Genomic DNA, 17028 nt, shown 5'->3' with positions numbered 1-17028 from the left:
GGAAAAGTGAGATGAATTTTACCATAACTATGTGAACTCCATAAAGAGATGATCTTATGAGTTGACAAAAGCTCAACTCTGATCCACAGTCTGGCTCTTAACTCATGTGGATAATTTAATAGCTGATGTACTTGTCAAGAATCTCTCACAGAGGAAAAGGAAAAAGAGGGGTTGGCAAATAAGATTACCTATATATTACTGCTTGTCTTCCAATTCTGTTTCTCACAAAGATCCCCATAAAGAAAATGCCAAGGTGCGTACTGTTTCCATGATTGTCCTGCATTAAAAAAAAAAAAAAAAACACAAAACTTATTAGGATCCATGTTCATTGCAGAACTATTCACATCAGGCAAGATAGGGAATCAACCTAGTTGTTCATTAATGAATGAGTGGATAAAGAAAATGTGGTTTATACACAACGGGATATTATGTAGTCTTAGAAAAGAGAAGGAAACCCTGTCATTTGAAACAACATGGGCAAATGTGGAGGACATTATATTAAGTAAATAAAACCAGGCACAGAAAAACAAATACAGCATCTCACTTAGATATAGAATCTACTAAAGTTAAGCTCATCAAAGAAGAGAGCAAGTCAGGTGCGGTGGCGCACACCTGTAATCCCAGTGGCCCGGGAGGCTAAGGCAGGAGGATTGCAAGTTCAAAGTCAGCCTCAGCAATTTAGCAAGGCCCTAAGCAACTTAGTGAGACCCTGTCTCTAAATAGAAAATAAAAAGGGTGGGGATGTGGCTCAGTGGTTAAGTACCTCAGGTTCAATCGCTGGTGAGAGAGAGAGAGAGAGAGAGAGGGAGGGAGGGAGGAATGGTGATTACCAGAGACTAAAGAGAGGAGGGGGTATTGGGAGATGTTGACCCAAGGACACAAAATTTAAATTACTTTGGATTTAAAATTTCATGCTGACTCTAGTTAGTAACAATGTACTGTATTCTTGAAAGTCCGTTACAGAGGAGATTTTAAGTATATTTTGAAGAATTGAATTTTCAGTAGAACCCCCTGCCCCCCATTTTGCCTGCCCAGAGGCAGCAAACTTCCATCTCTTGGAGCCCTACTGTGTGATTCTACATCCGAGCTTGGTTCTTTCCATGGAGAACCTCATGTTCCTCAACACTGGGCTATTTTCTTAAATTACTCCCTCCCTTTCCTCTGTTAACTGTTTTTAGAACTTGCATCATTCAGACATTAGACATCCTAGATAAGTCCTCTAATTCTTTTATCTCTGGTCTCCCAATATTTATTACTTTGGATTTCCTGGTGAGCTTTTCTCAATTTTCTTTTTCAACCTATTAAGTATTCCATTTCTAATATTATAAATTTCGGAGTTTTTAACTTTCTAAATTTTTGTTTTCTAATTTTCCTTTTTATAAGCACCCTATTCCTTTAAGACGATATATTTTTTTTAATTCTGAGACCTTGAAGGTAGTACCCTAAACAGGGGGTTCTTCTCCCTGATTCTTTGCTTCTTACGGGCCACTTTATTCTCATCATGTCAGCCTCTGCCACTCCTATTAGGAATGTAGAGTGGGTGATGCTGGTGCTTTGCACTGGCAAGGGTATGCTTAACCCTGGATGGGAACTTGTGAGCACAGGAAGAGCCTGTGTAAGACTATCAGGTGAGCTGAGGGCCCTGTGTTGGGGAATCCCAAATATCTGATCTTCAGTCTGGTTTCTTGATGAAGTCAGGTGCCTCCAGTCTCCTGCTAGGAAGACTTTTGCTGCCAGGGCTCTGAGAGTAGAATGGGAACAAGGCTCAATACCTAGTAGATAAACTGTCACTCAGTCCCCTGCTTGCAGTGGGTGGGGAGGTCCTGTTTCTAGGGCACGGTAAGGGACATGTGCAACTAGACCAAGGACACTTGCCCCAAAGAAGAAAGAATCCCTTCTCGTGATCCTGTCTCAACCTACCCACCAAAGCTTTGCTAGCATAGGAGTCTCTAGCAGGGATAGAGCAAGTAGGAAAGACAACCACTGGTTGCAAAAGCAGGGAAGAGGGTTAAGAGAGAAAAAACTGGGGAGGAAGAAAGAACTGTCTTGGTAATGACAGAAAGTTAAAAGGCAAGTTATAGTAAATAAAAATACATGTGGGAAAAGATCAGGAGTCAGGATGGAAGGAGATGGAAAAATTCTACCAAAAGACTTCCCTGGCACCTTTCCAATAGGTCCACACTGGAGTCTGGTGATGATGGGGATAAGGGAAGAACAGCTACAGGATGGGGAAGGGGATGAAAATACACAGAAGGGATGCCCCAGAATGCTGGGGGTGTTGTACTAGTCAAAAAATAAAAAATAAAAGTTCTGCATCCAACTGAACAAAGCTTGGAAAATCCAGATTCTGTCTTTGCCAGCCCAGAAGCACCCTTCTCCATGGTCAATGCCGTGACAATACAGGAGCCACTCAGATAGCAGCTACGCCTTTATTTGTGGAGGAGAAGCAGGGGCAGAGCTGTCAGGAAGTGGACTGGCACCCTTCCAGCCCTGGAATGTTTTCAGGAACTTCGTGTGGAAAAGACCACACTAAATAGAAGTGTCTTCCCCAGGACGTAGTGTGACACGCTTTCAACTTCTTTGGGTGCTAAGGACCTGTATTATTTGGGCTAGGGATGTGGCTCAAGCGGTAGCACGCTCGCCTGGCATGCGTGCGGCCCGGGTTCGATCCTTAGCACCACATACAAACAAAGATGTTGTGTCCGCTGGAAACTAAAAAATAAATATTTAAAAATTCTCTCTCTCTCTCTCTCTCTCTCTCTCTCTCTCTCNATAGAACTCCATTTTTTGAAAAGTCGGTCAGCAGAGAGAGGAAAATGAGTGTGGATTACAGGCTTAGCTCTATAAGTGACCATGCACCATGAACCCTGACCACACCCACTTGAGGACATGGATCTATTGCAGAGGATGCGATGTGCTATTTTCTAGGTATAGTTTCCACAAAGCACCAAAAGGGCTGGAAACCCACAATGGAGAGCTCTGCAGAGCTGGAGAAATAAAACGCACCCCATATAGGAAATGTTTTATTCTAGTTCACTGACAATTATTCCTATATTCATTCAAGAAAAAGCAACAGGCACAGGGAAGAAAACTATTAGCTAGAGTCTCTGTCGATACACACATGACATGAGCTACTTGTCCCACCGAGACTGAATACAGTCTCAGTACCTTCCAGGAGCCTGATAAGCTGACGTATGATACTCAGATGGTTGTCTTGACAAATGAGGTATTCTGCTGACCATGGAAATCTTCAAAATCTCTTAGCTAAGAATAAGTGTTTGCTTTACCAAAAGTAAAGGGGACTTGCCAATTAATGCCATGTAGCAACAAGAAGGACAAGCCATGCTGGTCCACTGCTATCAACACTGGTTTTTCCAAATGCCTGCACAGTTCTGAAAAGGCTGAAGCAAGAATGGGGCGTGACACGCTACCTTCACAGGGAAGATTTCCTGTCCAAATCCATCCAGACATTCCACTTCATTGATGTACATTAGCTCAGCTTCTGCTGGCAGGACTCCACTACAATGAAAATAGCATTAAAGGAGGAAATAGTGAAGGGCCACAAAGTCAGTGGAACTTCCTACCTTCCTGATGGCAAATTCCAGAGCTGTGGTTTAGCTCTAGTTTCTGGGAAGAGCAATCATCACCCAACTGTAAGGGTACGGTACATTACTGGTGATTCATTAACACAACCCCTGGTAGCCTTTTACTCAACAGGGACAATAAGAAGGTGGGTAAACTATTTAATTAAGAGTCACAGCCCTGAAAACACTAAATAATTATTCCAGACATCCCTGTGAATAATATTCCTTGCTTTAAAAACAAGGTCTCCCCACCAAGTTGGGAAAATTTCTACTTAAAAGGAAAGGAAAAAAAATTTTTTTAGGGTTTATTATGATTTACTTGAGGGTGATATTTGGGGAGCCAAGAGGCCAAGATATAATACTGCCTGGGTTCTCAGAGTTTTCAAGGTTGGATGGAAAAGATGTCTGTTGTCTACTGGTCCAGCACAGACAGCTCCAAGGAACCCTGTTACCAAACACTCAGTGAAGTCAGTCTCCCTCCTCTTCCCTCTTGATCTTCACCTTCCCACCCAGCACGGCACTTGGCTCCATGCTCAGAGCAGGCAGTGCTGGGCTTTTCCCCATGTGGCAACAGATTTTGAGGAGGTTCAAAGAGAGGAACGTTGATGGGTAACGACTCCACCTCTATGTGGAATTTCGGTGAGAAGGGGGAGGAGGAAGAGAAGGAGAAGGAAGAGGAGGAGGAAGCAAGGAGGTGAAGAAGAGAGCAAAGGAGGAGGAGAAAGGGAGGAGAAGGAAAGAACAAAGAAGGGAAGGAATGAAAGGAGGAAGGAAGGAAGGAAGGAAAAGGAACAAAGAAGAACAGGAGGGGGAAGGAGGGGTTTTCAAGACCTCAGGAAAGTTCAGAGTTGAGTCACACAGTAGAAGAAGCAGACCATGCTGACCAAGGCCAGGAGTGGGGTCGGGAGATGAAGGTGCCCTGTCTGTTGTCAGTGGGTGTCTGCTGGCTGGGGAGCCCTGGGCCCTCTGCCTCCTCACCTGTGAGCTTTATGTTCTTGGGCCACTTTCTGGGTCAGCTCTTCTAGAACAGCCTCTTCCAGGGCCAAATCCTAGAGAAGTAGAAAACAGGTCCAGAGGGTATGAGCAATGGTCATTTTGCTTGCAAACCATAAAAGTTCACTATTTTAGAGCAACACTCCAACATATAGGCACAGGCAGTGATGTCCTTTCTCAATAGTGGACTCCTAAAGCTCAGGAAATAATGCCAAGAATTAATAAATGGGATAGCATTGAATTAAAAATCTTCTGCACACTGAAAAAGGAAACAAGAGCATGAAGACAATGCCTACAGAATGGGAGAAAATCTTTGCCAGTTATTCTTCAGAGAGAGGATTAAAATCCAGAATATTAAAAGAACCCAATAACTTGACACCAAAAAACAAAATAACCCAATCAAAAAATGGGCAAATGGCCAGGCGAGGTGCCGCATGTCTGTAATGCCAGTGGCTTGGAAGGCTGAGGCAGGAGAATCTCAAGGTCAAAGCCAGCCTCAGCAACAGCGAGTTGAAACCCTGTCTCTAAATTAAATTCAAAGTAGGGCTGGGGATGTGGCTAAATGGTTGAGTGCCCATGAGTTCAATTCCTGATAAAAATAAATGGGCAAATGAACTAAATGGACATTTCTCAAAGAAATAAAAATGGCCAACAAATATATTTAAAGAAATGTTCAATATTCTTAGCTATCAGGGAAATGTAAATCAAAACAACAATGAGATTTCATGGTACCCTGATTAGAATGGCAATCATTAAGAATACAAATAATAAATTCTGGCAAGGATGCAGGGGAAAAGAAACACTTGTTCACTGCTGGTGGAACTGTGTATGGTACAATCACTATGGAAATCAATATGGAGGTTCCTCCAAAGACTAGGAATGGAACCACCATGTAAACCAGTTATACCATTGCTTAATATTTATCCAAAAGCACTGAGGTCAGTATACTGTACATACATGCATACCCATGTATATAGCAGCACAATTCACAATAGCCAAGCTATGGAAACAGCCTAACAGATAAATGAGTAAAGAAAATGTGGTATATATATAATAGTGTCTTTGCTCTAAAGAACAAAATTATATTATTAGGAGAAAAATAGATGGAATGGGAGAACATCATGTTAAGTGAAATAAGTCAGACTCAGAAAGCCAAGAGTAGCATGTTTTCCCTCATATGTAGAAGCTAAAGGAGAAAAACGCATCTTACGAAAACAGAAGGGAAACCAGTAGATTAGAGGAAAGGAATGGGGGTGGGGAAGAGGAAAGGGATAACAGAGGTACAGGGGAATGAAATGGATCAAATTATGTTATGTGTACAAGTGTCACAATAAATGTCACAATAAATTCCACTATTAGGAATAATTATAATGTAGCAATTAATAAAACTTTTTTTTTTAAAAATTCCCTGTTTTAGAATATCACCTAACTAGCCTTACTTTCTCAATCTCTCCTTTACTCCTGCAAAAGCAAGGCCTATAATGTTGAGGACTGAGCTGTGATTCCTACTGTTGTGAAATGGCTTTCCACTGTAACTTAGGTTATTTCAAGGTGTCATTTGGATTACCATCTAAATTCTCTAAGACTCAGGAATAATTCTTCATTTACTTTTTTCCCTATCTGTCTCTCAAATGTACTTTCATCAGAATCGCTTGGTATATACTTATGTAGTTTTAATAATAAGAGTGCAGACCAGTGAGTTTCTAAGCCACCATCCTTTCAAAAGGTGAACTCAGGTAGGCACTGGTGCAGATCTGTGTGTCCACTTCTAAAATACCACAGACTTATTCAGACCACATGAAGGCAGAGCCAGCTGATTGCACTGTTACTGGGCAGTCACAGGAGGGAAGCAGTCATGATGGCTGAAAAGTCTCAAGAGCATTCTGTAAGGCAACAGGCATGGAGCCAACCAGTCAGTGTCTCAACCACATGGGATCCATGCTGGTGAGCACCACAAAGGGCACAGGTGTGCTCCTTCTTCCTCTAAGCTCTGGAGGAGAGGGCAGAAGGGACTCAGCTGAATCCTGATGAGGGCACCCTGAGGCTCATGACATTGGAGGTACAGAGTGGGGCTCATATTTGGGCAGAGATCATATAAACTGCCTCATACCCTTCTTTCTAAATTACCATTTATATAGAGATTCACCTCCCGTTTAACAACTGTTCGTGGATGAAACACCACCCCCCAAAACATACACTTCAAACTGTAAGAAATATTCCATCTCAAAACATTGAAGTGTGAAAAAAATGATATTTTTAAAAGTGGGAAATGAGGATGTAAATATATCCTGGAAATTTTATAGCTCTGCATATTCTGCAAAGTCCAGAGCCCACGAGAGAGTCCTTAGAGAACACAGAGGGAACCAGCAGAGCTCTTATTTTTCACACCTACTGATTAGCTTGTTGTTTCCTGCTTAGCCTTTCCACTGAGTTGAGTCCACAATGAGAAATGAGCTCAATGCTTTTAGCTTTACGTCGTGGACGAACAAAGATATCACAAGGCTTAGAAACTTAGCTGTGTGTGTGCATCTCAGTATCAAGTTTTCGTCTCCAATATGATATTAATTTTGAAAAGCCAGTGAAAGATATGTGGCAACAGAATAAACCAGGGGTAAGTGAAGATCAAAAAAGGTTCCATTAAACTTCCACTTCCTAGTTTTATAAAAGAAAAAGCCCAAAGGAACCCCTCTGCTATTGTACTCCACTGCCTCCACCTGCGCTTGGGGCCTCCCTGAGGCCTGTGCCCCACCAGAGAAATGTGCGAGTGGCCCTGGGTGAATGAGAGACGGCAGAGTGAGTGCCTTACGCAGCTGCACACCTGTGGAGCGCCTGTGTACTTAACTTTGTTCTTTTTCTGCTGAAGAAATGCCATTTGACAAATTCAGTAACTTTGTAAGATCAAACACAGCTATTCATCCTATCTTCCCTCCCCCACCAAAGGAATGCATTCTTCTCTTTGAAAGCTCTGGTGGAATCAAGCAGAAAGTTTACAACCTTCCATGGCTCCCCACTGCCTCCTCAATTAGGTCAACAGCTGAGCCCTGCTATGGCACCATTCTTCAACATGACCCAGCCTTTCCTTCTAGATCTCCTCCCCCAAGGGTTTAGGGCCTCAGGCCACCTCGTGTTCGAATACAAACTGCTTTTAGATCTCTGTTCATGCTCATGTCTACCCTTTTTTGGAAGAACCATCCAGTGCCACCACAGCGTGTGAAATGTCACATTGTCCTTCACATCCCCGTCTCAGCAATCCTTGCCCTCCACAGGGCTTTCCTGCTTCCCCCGCTGGAAGTAGCCTCTCTCACCCCAGACCTGTCTGTGCGTATCTTACATTCTCCCAGCTACGTTTCTAACACAGTCATTTGTGTACCCATTCCTTATTCTTGTCTCCCTCTATTAGAATTTAGGCCTCTCAAGGGCAATGATTCCTCTTTATATCACTTACGGAGTCTGTCACAGTGCTTTTCCAGAGTGACAACTTATAAGTTCTCCATACAGAGACAATGATCAATAAATGATCAGTGAACGCACTACTTAGAGTGTAAGTTTCATACTATGAGACAAGAGTTTTTGATTATGCAAAGCTGGTTAGTGATCATTTGTACCTTCTGCCTGTCCTCGGCTCACATTTCAAAATGCAAACAGTGCCAGGCACAGGGGCAAGTGCCTATCATCCCAGGTACTTTGGCACCTGAGGCAGGAGGAGCACAAGTTCCAGGCCAGCCTGGGCAGCTCAACGAGACCTTGTCTCAAAATAAAAATGGCTGGGGATATGGCTCAGTGACAGAGTACTCCTGGCTTCAATGCCCGGTATCACACACACACACACAGACACACACACACACAATGCACACAGTGATTTTACCTGGAAAGCGCACTCTTTAACATCCTTATGTTTGCCTACATAAAGATATAAAGATACAAGAATTATGCTAACAATGACAGGACAACTGAACACACAGTTACTGAGAATTTCACCTGTGCCAAATTAGATACTTCACGTACATTTTTTTTTCTTTGAATGTTCACAAAGGGATTAGCTTTGTTAGCTTCATTTTATTTTATTATATCTTTTTTAAATATTTATTTAATTGTAGATGAACACACAATATCTGTTTTTTTAATTTGTTTTTTATGTGGTGCTGAGGATTGAACCCAGGGCCTCATACATGCAAGGCAAGCACTTTACCACTGAGCTACAGTCTCAGCCCTGTTTAGCTTCATTTTAGATGAGGAAAATGAGACTTAGAAGGCTACCGTGCCCAAGGTGGGCTGTGAGTGGCTCAGTCAGGATGTGGGCACAGCACGGCTTGGCAACTCTGCTGAGAAATTTCTGACCGCCGACCGCAGTGCACGCAGGACACAGGACACAACATGGTGGGGCAGGGTGGGGACGTGCAGGGAGCAATGAAAGAAGATGGCTACAGGCAGAGGCCTGGGAACATTTGCAACTCAGACATATACTCTGACGACAATCAGTTTGTGCCACATCATCTTGGGCACTGTTCAACAGGACTGTGTGGGATGGTAAGAATGTTCATATCTGAGCTTTCCAACACAGTTAGCCACTAGGCAGCCAATGCTACCAAGGAGCTGATTTTTAACTTTATTTAACTTTAAATTTGAATATAAATATGCACCAGGAGCTAGCAGCTCCCATCCAGAAGAAAGCTATTTTAGAACCCCAAAATACTAATGTCAGGATCTGTCTGCCCACTGGTGAGATGTGTGGAGTCCAGGCTGTTTCAGTAGATGATCTGCTCAGAGCCCAGTAAGGAATGAATCTCCAAAAGGAAGCATGGTGCACAAAACAACAAAACTTACTCTCTTGACTGCTTCCTAACACCTGTCAAGGCATCTTACAAACTCATCAATCTCATGCTGGCAATTACTTTTGCAAACTCTGGCAACCTAACCTGGTCTCTTCCTTCAGATAATGCGAGTAAGTCTTTTAATAAGATTGGGGTGAAAAAAATGTAGAAAATGCTCAACCCTCCATGATCAACTACTTCGTCTGACATAAAACTGACACTCTTAAAATCTGAGCTCACATCAAGCACGATGATAAATATCCCAGTGAACTTCTGCAATATCAGAGGTTCATTTAAGCATACTGACATTAAATCCTATGAAGAACTTGTCTGCTAAGTAACTGCTAATCTCTTTGAATGGAAGTTGATAGAATGGGTAGAATTATTAATACATTAATAAAAGTAGGCATAAAGATATTACTGCTGTTTCCTTAGAGGGAAGAAGAATAGAGTTATTCTTGAAAAGATAGAGATCTGCAGTATTTTCCTAACATCTAAGAACAAGGTACGCTTTGGACCAATGCAGTTGTACTCATATACTAAGATGGATAGTAACACCAGTCTTACTCTAGTGACTCAAAACCTAAAACCCATCCCACCTCTGGCCTCAGCTGTGAGAAGATGGCAGTAACCTGGGCTTTGATGGTCCCCATCAGGTGCCTATTGTCTCTGCATGCAGTGGCAGCAGTCTGTGAGCTTGGGGGCCTGGAGTGGCCTCCCTTTGGCCTGCTTCTCAAAAGGTTCAGTTCATACAGCACTTCATTTCCGCAAGAATATGCTCTTAACACCCCCCTGATTTCACCACCTTGGTTGGAAATGGTTCTGCCAGACCCAGGTGAGGACAGCAGACCCCACACATAGGTTGCGGAGAAGGTGAATAAGCTGATGGCCTGCGCACAGCTGGTTCTCAGGAAGGTGGTTTTTGAAGACCCAATTTTAAGTGAAAATGAGACATTATATGTGGACAGAGGATTTGATTGGAGAAGGTCCCTGTGGTTGGGGTAGAAAACTTCATGCATGCTAGTTGGCAAGTCACTCCTTGGAAAGGGTCATGTTCAAGTCAAAGCCACAGACAAGACAAAGAATCATGGTTGAGAGTCAATATGAAGTTTAAGGAAAAACTTCTGGGAGAAAATAATTATTGGGACCCCACAGACCATCCATTGGACAAATGCCACCGAGGCTGCTTCATGTTTGTTGTGATCACTGAGCTAACACACACAGAAGTATAAAAAATAAATTCATTTTCCAAAAAACAAAAAAAAAAAAAATTAAAGACCTTAAAACCTTTGTCACCAGACTCTCCACTTTCTCCTGTCTGTCACAGCTGATAAGACTCCAAATTTTGCCTATTTTGCTTCCAAAATATCTCCTGCTTTGCTTCCTTGTTTTCATCTCGCTGCTAGCCACCTAAATTAGATCTCTTCTCCAGACCACCACAACAGACTCCCAGCTGACTTCCTCCCACAAATGGTCTCACTGCTTAAGCCAGCAGTTTTCAAAGTGTAGAGTCTGTGAAGCTCTGGAAAAAGCTCAGGCATTCCGCCTTCTCTGAAGTTTTCAGTTTCATACACCAGGATTCCCCCCAAACACCACCAAGCTACAGTCACACTATCCACTTGACTCTTTCCCAAATACTCCAGGCACCTCACCTCTTCCCTCCCCTCTGTCTAGATCATTCCTTGCTCCTTCCCCCTTCCCCTCTTACAATCCTGCTACCCTTTAAGAAAATAGCCCACACTCCATTCATCTCTAAGCCTTCCCAAGCACACTGTCCTCTCCCCACGTAAAATGCCCATCGCACTTTCTTATACTTGGCTTCACAGTCTGATTTTGCAAACTTCCTTTTTACCCAACCACACTGGAGCCTCCTGAGAATACGCACCATTTCTTGTAGCATTTCATGCCCTGGGTGTTAGTTACCCAGGTCAGTGTTTTGGGCAAAACAATTGATTTTTTTTTTTAAGTGGTGAATAATCATGATTTCTAAATTCAGAGCCAGCATGTCAGGCTGGTTATAGCTCTTCCCTAAAATGGGCTTTGCAGATGTTTTCATCCTCTCTCACAAAAATTCCTCACGTTTACCCCAAAGCCAACCAACCAAGCAACCAACAAAAATCCCCGGGGGTTAAAATCCAGTCTCACTCTTACTTCAAAAACGGAAAGAGCTGTGAAGTCCAGAAAGTGGCTAATGATTAGGGTATATCGACAGCAGGTGATGAAGGAAAAGGAAGTCCTCTCTGAAAAGGTGGTGTTTGAATTGGACCTCAGTGATGTAAAGATTGGGGGCAGATTATTTCCAAGTAGAGGAAACCCAGGTACATAGGCTCTGGGGTGGGAACAACCCAGAAAGGAAAACCAGACCGCCAGCTTGCTGGAGGGTAATGAGTAAATGAGGAGCGCTTGACAAAGAAGCACCTTTGAAAAAAAAAATTATTGACAAAAATCTTATATATTTATGAGACACAATGTGATTTTTCTTCTTTTCTTTTTTATTTTTTTCTTAAGTAATAGTAGTGCCCTACCACTGAACTGCACCCCTGAGCTCTTCTATTTTTGAGACAGGGTCTCACTAAGTTACCCAGGTTGGCCTCAAACTTGCAATCCTCCTGCCTCAGCCTCCAGAGTAGCTGGGATTACAAGAGTGAGTCTACCATGATCGGCTACAATGTGATATTTTGATCATATATACATTGTTGGAACAAGCCAATCAGGCTAATTAACCTATCTCTTGCCCCACCCAATTCTCATTTCTTTGTGATGAGCCCATTTAAAATCTACTCCTTCGGTGATTTTGAAATATACATAATTATTGAGTGTAGTCACCATGCTGTGAAATCCATGACCACAGCTTGTCCCTCCTATCTAAATAAAACTTTGCACCCGTTCATCCACATTTTCCCTTTCCCTTCCTGCCCCTTCACCTCTGGTAACCACCATTCTACTCTTTACCTTTATGAGTTTGAATTTTTAGATTCCACACAGAAATGAGACCTTGCAGCACTCATCTTTCTGTGCCTGGCTTATTTTACCTACCATAATATCCTCTAGACTTATCCACATTATTGTAAGTGACAGGATTTTGTTCTTTTTAAGGTTGTATAGTGTTCCATTGTGTATATAAACCCCACTTTTTAAATTGATTGCTCCATTTTGGGGAATTTAGGGTGTTTCTATATCTTGGCTATTGTGGATGATGCAGCAGTAGAGATTGGAGTACAGAGATCTCCTCCACACACTGATTCAATTCTTCTGAATTTATAATCAAAGGTGGGATTGCTGGGTCACATGATAATTCTATTTTAGTTTTTCTGGAGGAACTTCCACACTGCGTTCCCTATGGTGGTACTAACTTACATCACCACCAACTGTATACAGGGCTCCCCTTTTTTCCACATCTTCACCAACACTTGTTCTCTTTCTTCTTTTTGACAACAGTCACCCTAACAGGTGGTAGCTGACATCTCGTTGTGGTTTTAGTCTGCATTTCCTGAATTTGTATGTCTTCTTTTAAGAAATGTCTATTCAGGCCTGTTGCCCATTTGTTTTTTAACGGGATTTTCTTGCTATTGAGTAGTTGGAAGTTTCTTGCGTATTTTAAATATGACCCCCTTATCTGATGAATGATTTGTAAACACTTTCTCCCAGTCTGTGAATTGTCTCTTTGCTCTGTTAATTATTTCCTTTGCTGTGGCAAAAGCTTCCAGGCTTGTTACAATCTATTTGTTTATTTGGGCTTTTGCTGCCTATATAATCGGGGGGTCGTATACAAGAAATCGTTGCCCGGACCAATGTCCTGTAGCTTTTCCTGTTTTCTTTGAGCAGTTCTCCAGTTTCTCATCATATACCAAGTCTGTCATCCATCTGGAGCTGATTCTCGTGTAAGGGGTGAGATAAGGGCCCGGTTTCATTCCTTTCCATGTAGATTTCCAGCTTTCTCAACACCATGGATTGGAGAAATTGTCCTTATCCCATGTATGTTTTGGCCCCCTGTGTCAAAACTCAATTGATCACAGATGTGTGGATTTACTTCTGGGCTCTCTAATCTATTCCAATGGTCAATGTGTCTATTATTCTGCCAGGACCATGTTGCTTTAATGACTATAGCTTGGTAATATAGTTTGAAGTCAGGTAGCTTAGTACCTCCAACTTTGTTCATTTTGCTCAACAATGCTTTGGCTCTCAGGGTCTCTTTTGTAGTTCCATATAAATTTTAGGATAATTTTCTATTTCTTTTAACAATGACACTGAAAATTTGATAAGGATTGCATTAAATCTGTAGATTGCTTTGGGTAACATGAACATGTAAACAGTATTGATTCTTCTGATCTATGAACATATTATATCATTCTATTTGCTACCTTTAATTTCTTTCATCAATGTTTGATAGTTTTCAGTACATAAATCTTTCAGCTTCTTAAGTAAATGAACCCCTAAGTTTGACTGTCTGTCGGTTGGTTTTAGGCTACTCTATATGTGACTGGTTTCTGCCCACTCTCACCATTTCTATTCAGCATAGTCCTGGAAGCCCAGATGAGAACAATCAGTCAAGAAAATAAATAAATAGATGCATCCAAATAGGAAAAAAAGTGTCTCGATTTAGTGACTATATAATTTATATAAAGCTTCCACCAAAAATCTGTTAGAATTGATAAACAAATTCAGGAAAATTGCAGGTTATAGTATCGATATACAAAAATCAGTGGTATTTCTAAACAGCAACAAGGAACTATCTGAAAAAGAAATTAGGGAGTGTCTTGAGGCAAAAAGGATGACTTTAGTGTCTCAATGTGTTTTATAGACCTTGTCCCTCTTTTATTAATGCATAGGCTTTCCTCCCCTGAAAACATGTATAGGCCCAATTCTCTAAGGAAAGAATTCTCTTTTCAAAGGCAAGAATTAAATGCCCAAAGGAGGTAGAAAATTAAGCAAGAAGAAAAGAAAATGCACTTACCATAGGAAATAGCACATACTCTCGGAGGAAATCTTGAGAATCAAACTGATTATAATCTCCAAAATCAGCTGAGAAGAAGATGGGGGAGAGGGGAGTAGTTATTATGTGAAATTAAAGATGGAATAAAACACTGCAAACTTGTTACCATATTTATTCTTCCTACTGTATCCTTTTTCTGCACCACTATTAAATGAAAATAGTGCCAGGAGGTGCTTGATATAGTAACTACATTTACCTAACAACTCTAAATATCAGCACATGAGCACCACTGCACAATTTAAAAAATATATATAGTGAAAGCTATTCCTAAAAGGTTATTTAAATATTTAAAAACAAATCTATAGGCTGGGGTTGTGGCTCTGTGGTACAGCATTTGCCTAGCATGTGTGAGGCACTGGGTTTGATCCTCAGCACCTCATAAACATGTATGTATATACATACATACAGAAATAAATAAAAGTTATTTTTTAAAAAGAAAGAACTATATTTATCTGTTAAATGTGCCTCAGTTCATATCTTTAGGCTATCTACCAAGGGGACTTTTTAAATCAAGGTTAATTTGGAGAACCACAGAGCTAAATGTATCTTCATCTGATCATGTATTTGCAGCTGGAAATTCCCACTGCAGATCACCCTTGGCAAGCAACCTCAGAAAATCTTTACACCTCCTAAACAACTTTGCATGTTACAAGATGTCAGAAATTCTGTTCTGTCATGTTTTCATCTCTCAGTGGTATATTGGAGCACATGCAAAACGAACATGCACAGCCTATGCCATAAACATCAACATAGGAACGTATGTCTTGCTCCTTATCTCACTCACTTTCACAAAAACCAAACCTGCGTCAAATCTTGATTTCATGTAAAAGACTTAGCAGCCAATAGAAATGGACTCAGATATATTTAAGATTATATTTAACAACAGATGCAGAATAAAAGAATACACAGATATACAGAAGGTCAACACAACAAAGTTGCTGAAATACCAAAGAGCCATCGACAAATGTAGCACATGATCTGTTCTGCCTATTTTGAAGATCAATCATCAGTTATCACCTTCCTTCCCAACTTATATTTTGGATGATGCATCTTTCTAAAAACCCAGTAAGAATCCCCAGGATCTACTCACTCCTCCCTCTATTAAGGGTGCCTACTCCATTATTTCAATGATGCTTCCACTGCTCCTTCTACCATTACTGGCCATTCTTTCTTCCCCTTCCAGGCTCTATGTAGACAGGTGTAATACAACATATTTGGGGCATTTTCATCCAAAGAGTAATAACAGAAGCTAACTCTGTAGGAAATTTATGTCTAACAGAAATGGCTATGTCACTGATATGAAAGAGGTCAGGGAAAGGCCACTTTCTCTAGACATTTAGAAACCAAAAGGTTCAACTTCAGTTCAAAGTTTGGGAAGTTCAGTTCACGGCTTCTAAATCAACAGTCCACACAGCGAGAACTTGGCTGCTGGCAGGGTTATACTTGGACACCAGCTGATTTTTAGGGAAAAGGAGGATTGAAAGGGAAATTAGTTCTCCTTTCAAAAATTGTATTTACCAGCTTCTTGTTTTCAATATGACTAAAAAAATTAAACTACTAATATAATAAAATGTATTTTAAAAGAATTGACACATAACAATGTAGAGAAGGTAAAAAAAATAGCTGTCTGATAAATCTAAATAAGATAGGTTGAAGATAAATTTATTCCAAGAGAAGTTGGTTATTTCACATTACCAACTTGGATTTTAAGTTTCTCTCTTTAACTGTATTAGAATAAATCATACGACAATGATTAAGGCCATTACACTGGAAGTTGCTGTGACAATAACACAGTCCTTTAAGCCACAGAATACAACCACATTGTGCAGCGGAATGTCCCATCAACTCTAAAACACAGATTTAAAGCTACTATTTCTTGGAATAAAACTATAATGAAATAAGCAAGAGCAGTTTGCAAACAGTTTTGAGACAGAAACTGTCCTGCCATCAAAAATCACTAGTTCTTCTTATTATTAATGTAAGACCTCTTGAAATGAGAAGGGAGTATTAATGAGGGATCATTTAGGTCAGTGTATCTTTTCACACTAAGAAGACACCAACACCATAAATCCAACAGAAAATAGAATTTCACACGCTGGTGGTGACTACATCTTACCTTGCACAGCTAAGCCAGCCAGTCGAATCACCTGTTCCAAGGTACACCGCAACCGGCCTTCAAGCACGTCTTTTTTGACTTGCAGGTAATACTGATATCTGTTCATGGGAAGAGAGGAACACACAAACTCAAAAACACATACTTGGAATGTATTCCCACAAAAGACGTCCCTGGATGCAAACCCTTGTGTACACAGCAGGATACACAGGTGATGTTGACAAAAGTCATCTATAAAAGATGGAAAGTGACCTCAGCCTGTGTTTGTCTTTGTTTGATGTAGCAGGTGCCACATCCCATTTACTTTGAGATTGAGAACATTCTCATCAAATCACTTGCTTTTAGGCCAACAGGATAAACTAGTGATATGAACCAGTTCTTCATAACAGAGACCAAGAATGAAAAAGCTCTCTACACCTGGACACACATGACACTGTGACAGCAGAAACTGTACTCAACACACTCAAAATACGTATGCATTGCTGAAAATTCCAGAAACACATCAACTTTTTTTTTTTTTTTTTTTTTTTTTTT

General features: G+C 41.0%; 1 protein-coding gene across 5 annotated transcripts in view; it reads right to left on the bottom strand.

The window, feature by feature from the left end:
- Positions 1 to 17028, bottom strand: part of Ptpn14 (protein tyrosine phosphatase non-receptor type 14) — a 175275-nt gene that overhangs the window by 42805 nt on the left and 115442 nt on the right. For all 5 annotated transcript variants that reach the window (XM_015483646.2, XM_048809391.1, XM_048809392.1 and 2 more), the window contains exons 4-8: positions 16498 to 16595; positions 14343 to 14410; positions 4563 to 4633; positions 3432 to 3519; positions 189 to 277 (exon numbers count right to left, since the gene is read on the bottom strand). In XM_015483646.2, coding sequence (XP_015339132.1) covers positions 189 to 277; positions 3432 to 3519; positions 4563 to 4633; positions 14343 to 14410; positions 16498 to 16595 — 414 coding nt within the window. The remainder of the gene's footprint in view (positions 1 to 188; positions 278 to 3431; positions 3520 to 4562; positions 4634 to 14342; positions 14411 to 16497; positions 16596 to 17028) is intronic.

Source organism: Marmota marmota, unplaced genomic scaffold (genome assembly GCF_001458135.2).
Source record: "Marmota marmota marmota unplaced genomic scaffold, marMar, whole genome shotgun sequence".
Classification (NCBI taxonomy): domain Eukaryota; kingdom Metazoa; phylum Chordata; class Mammalia; order Rodentia; family Sciuridae; genus Marmota; species Marmota marmota.
This window is presented reverse-complemented; position numbering and strand designations above follow the sequence as displayed.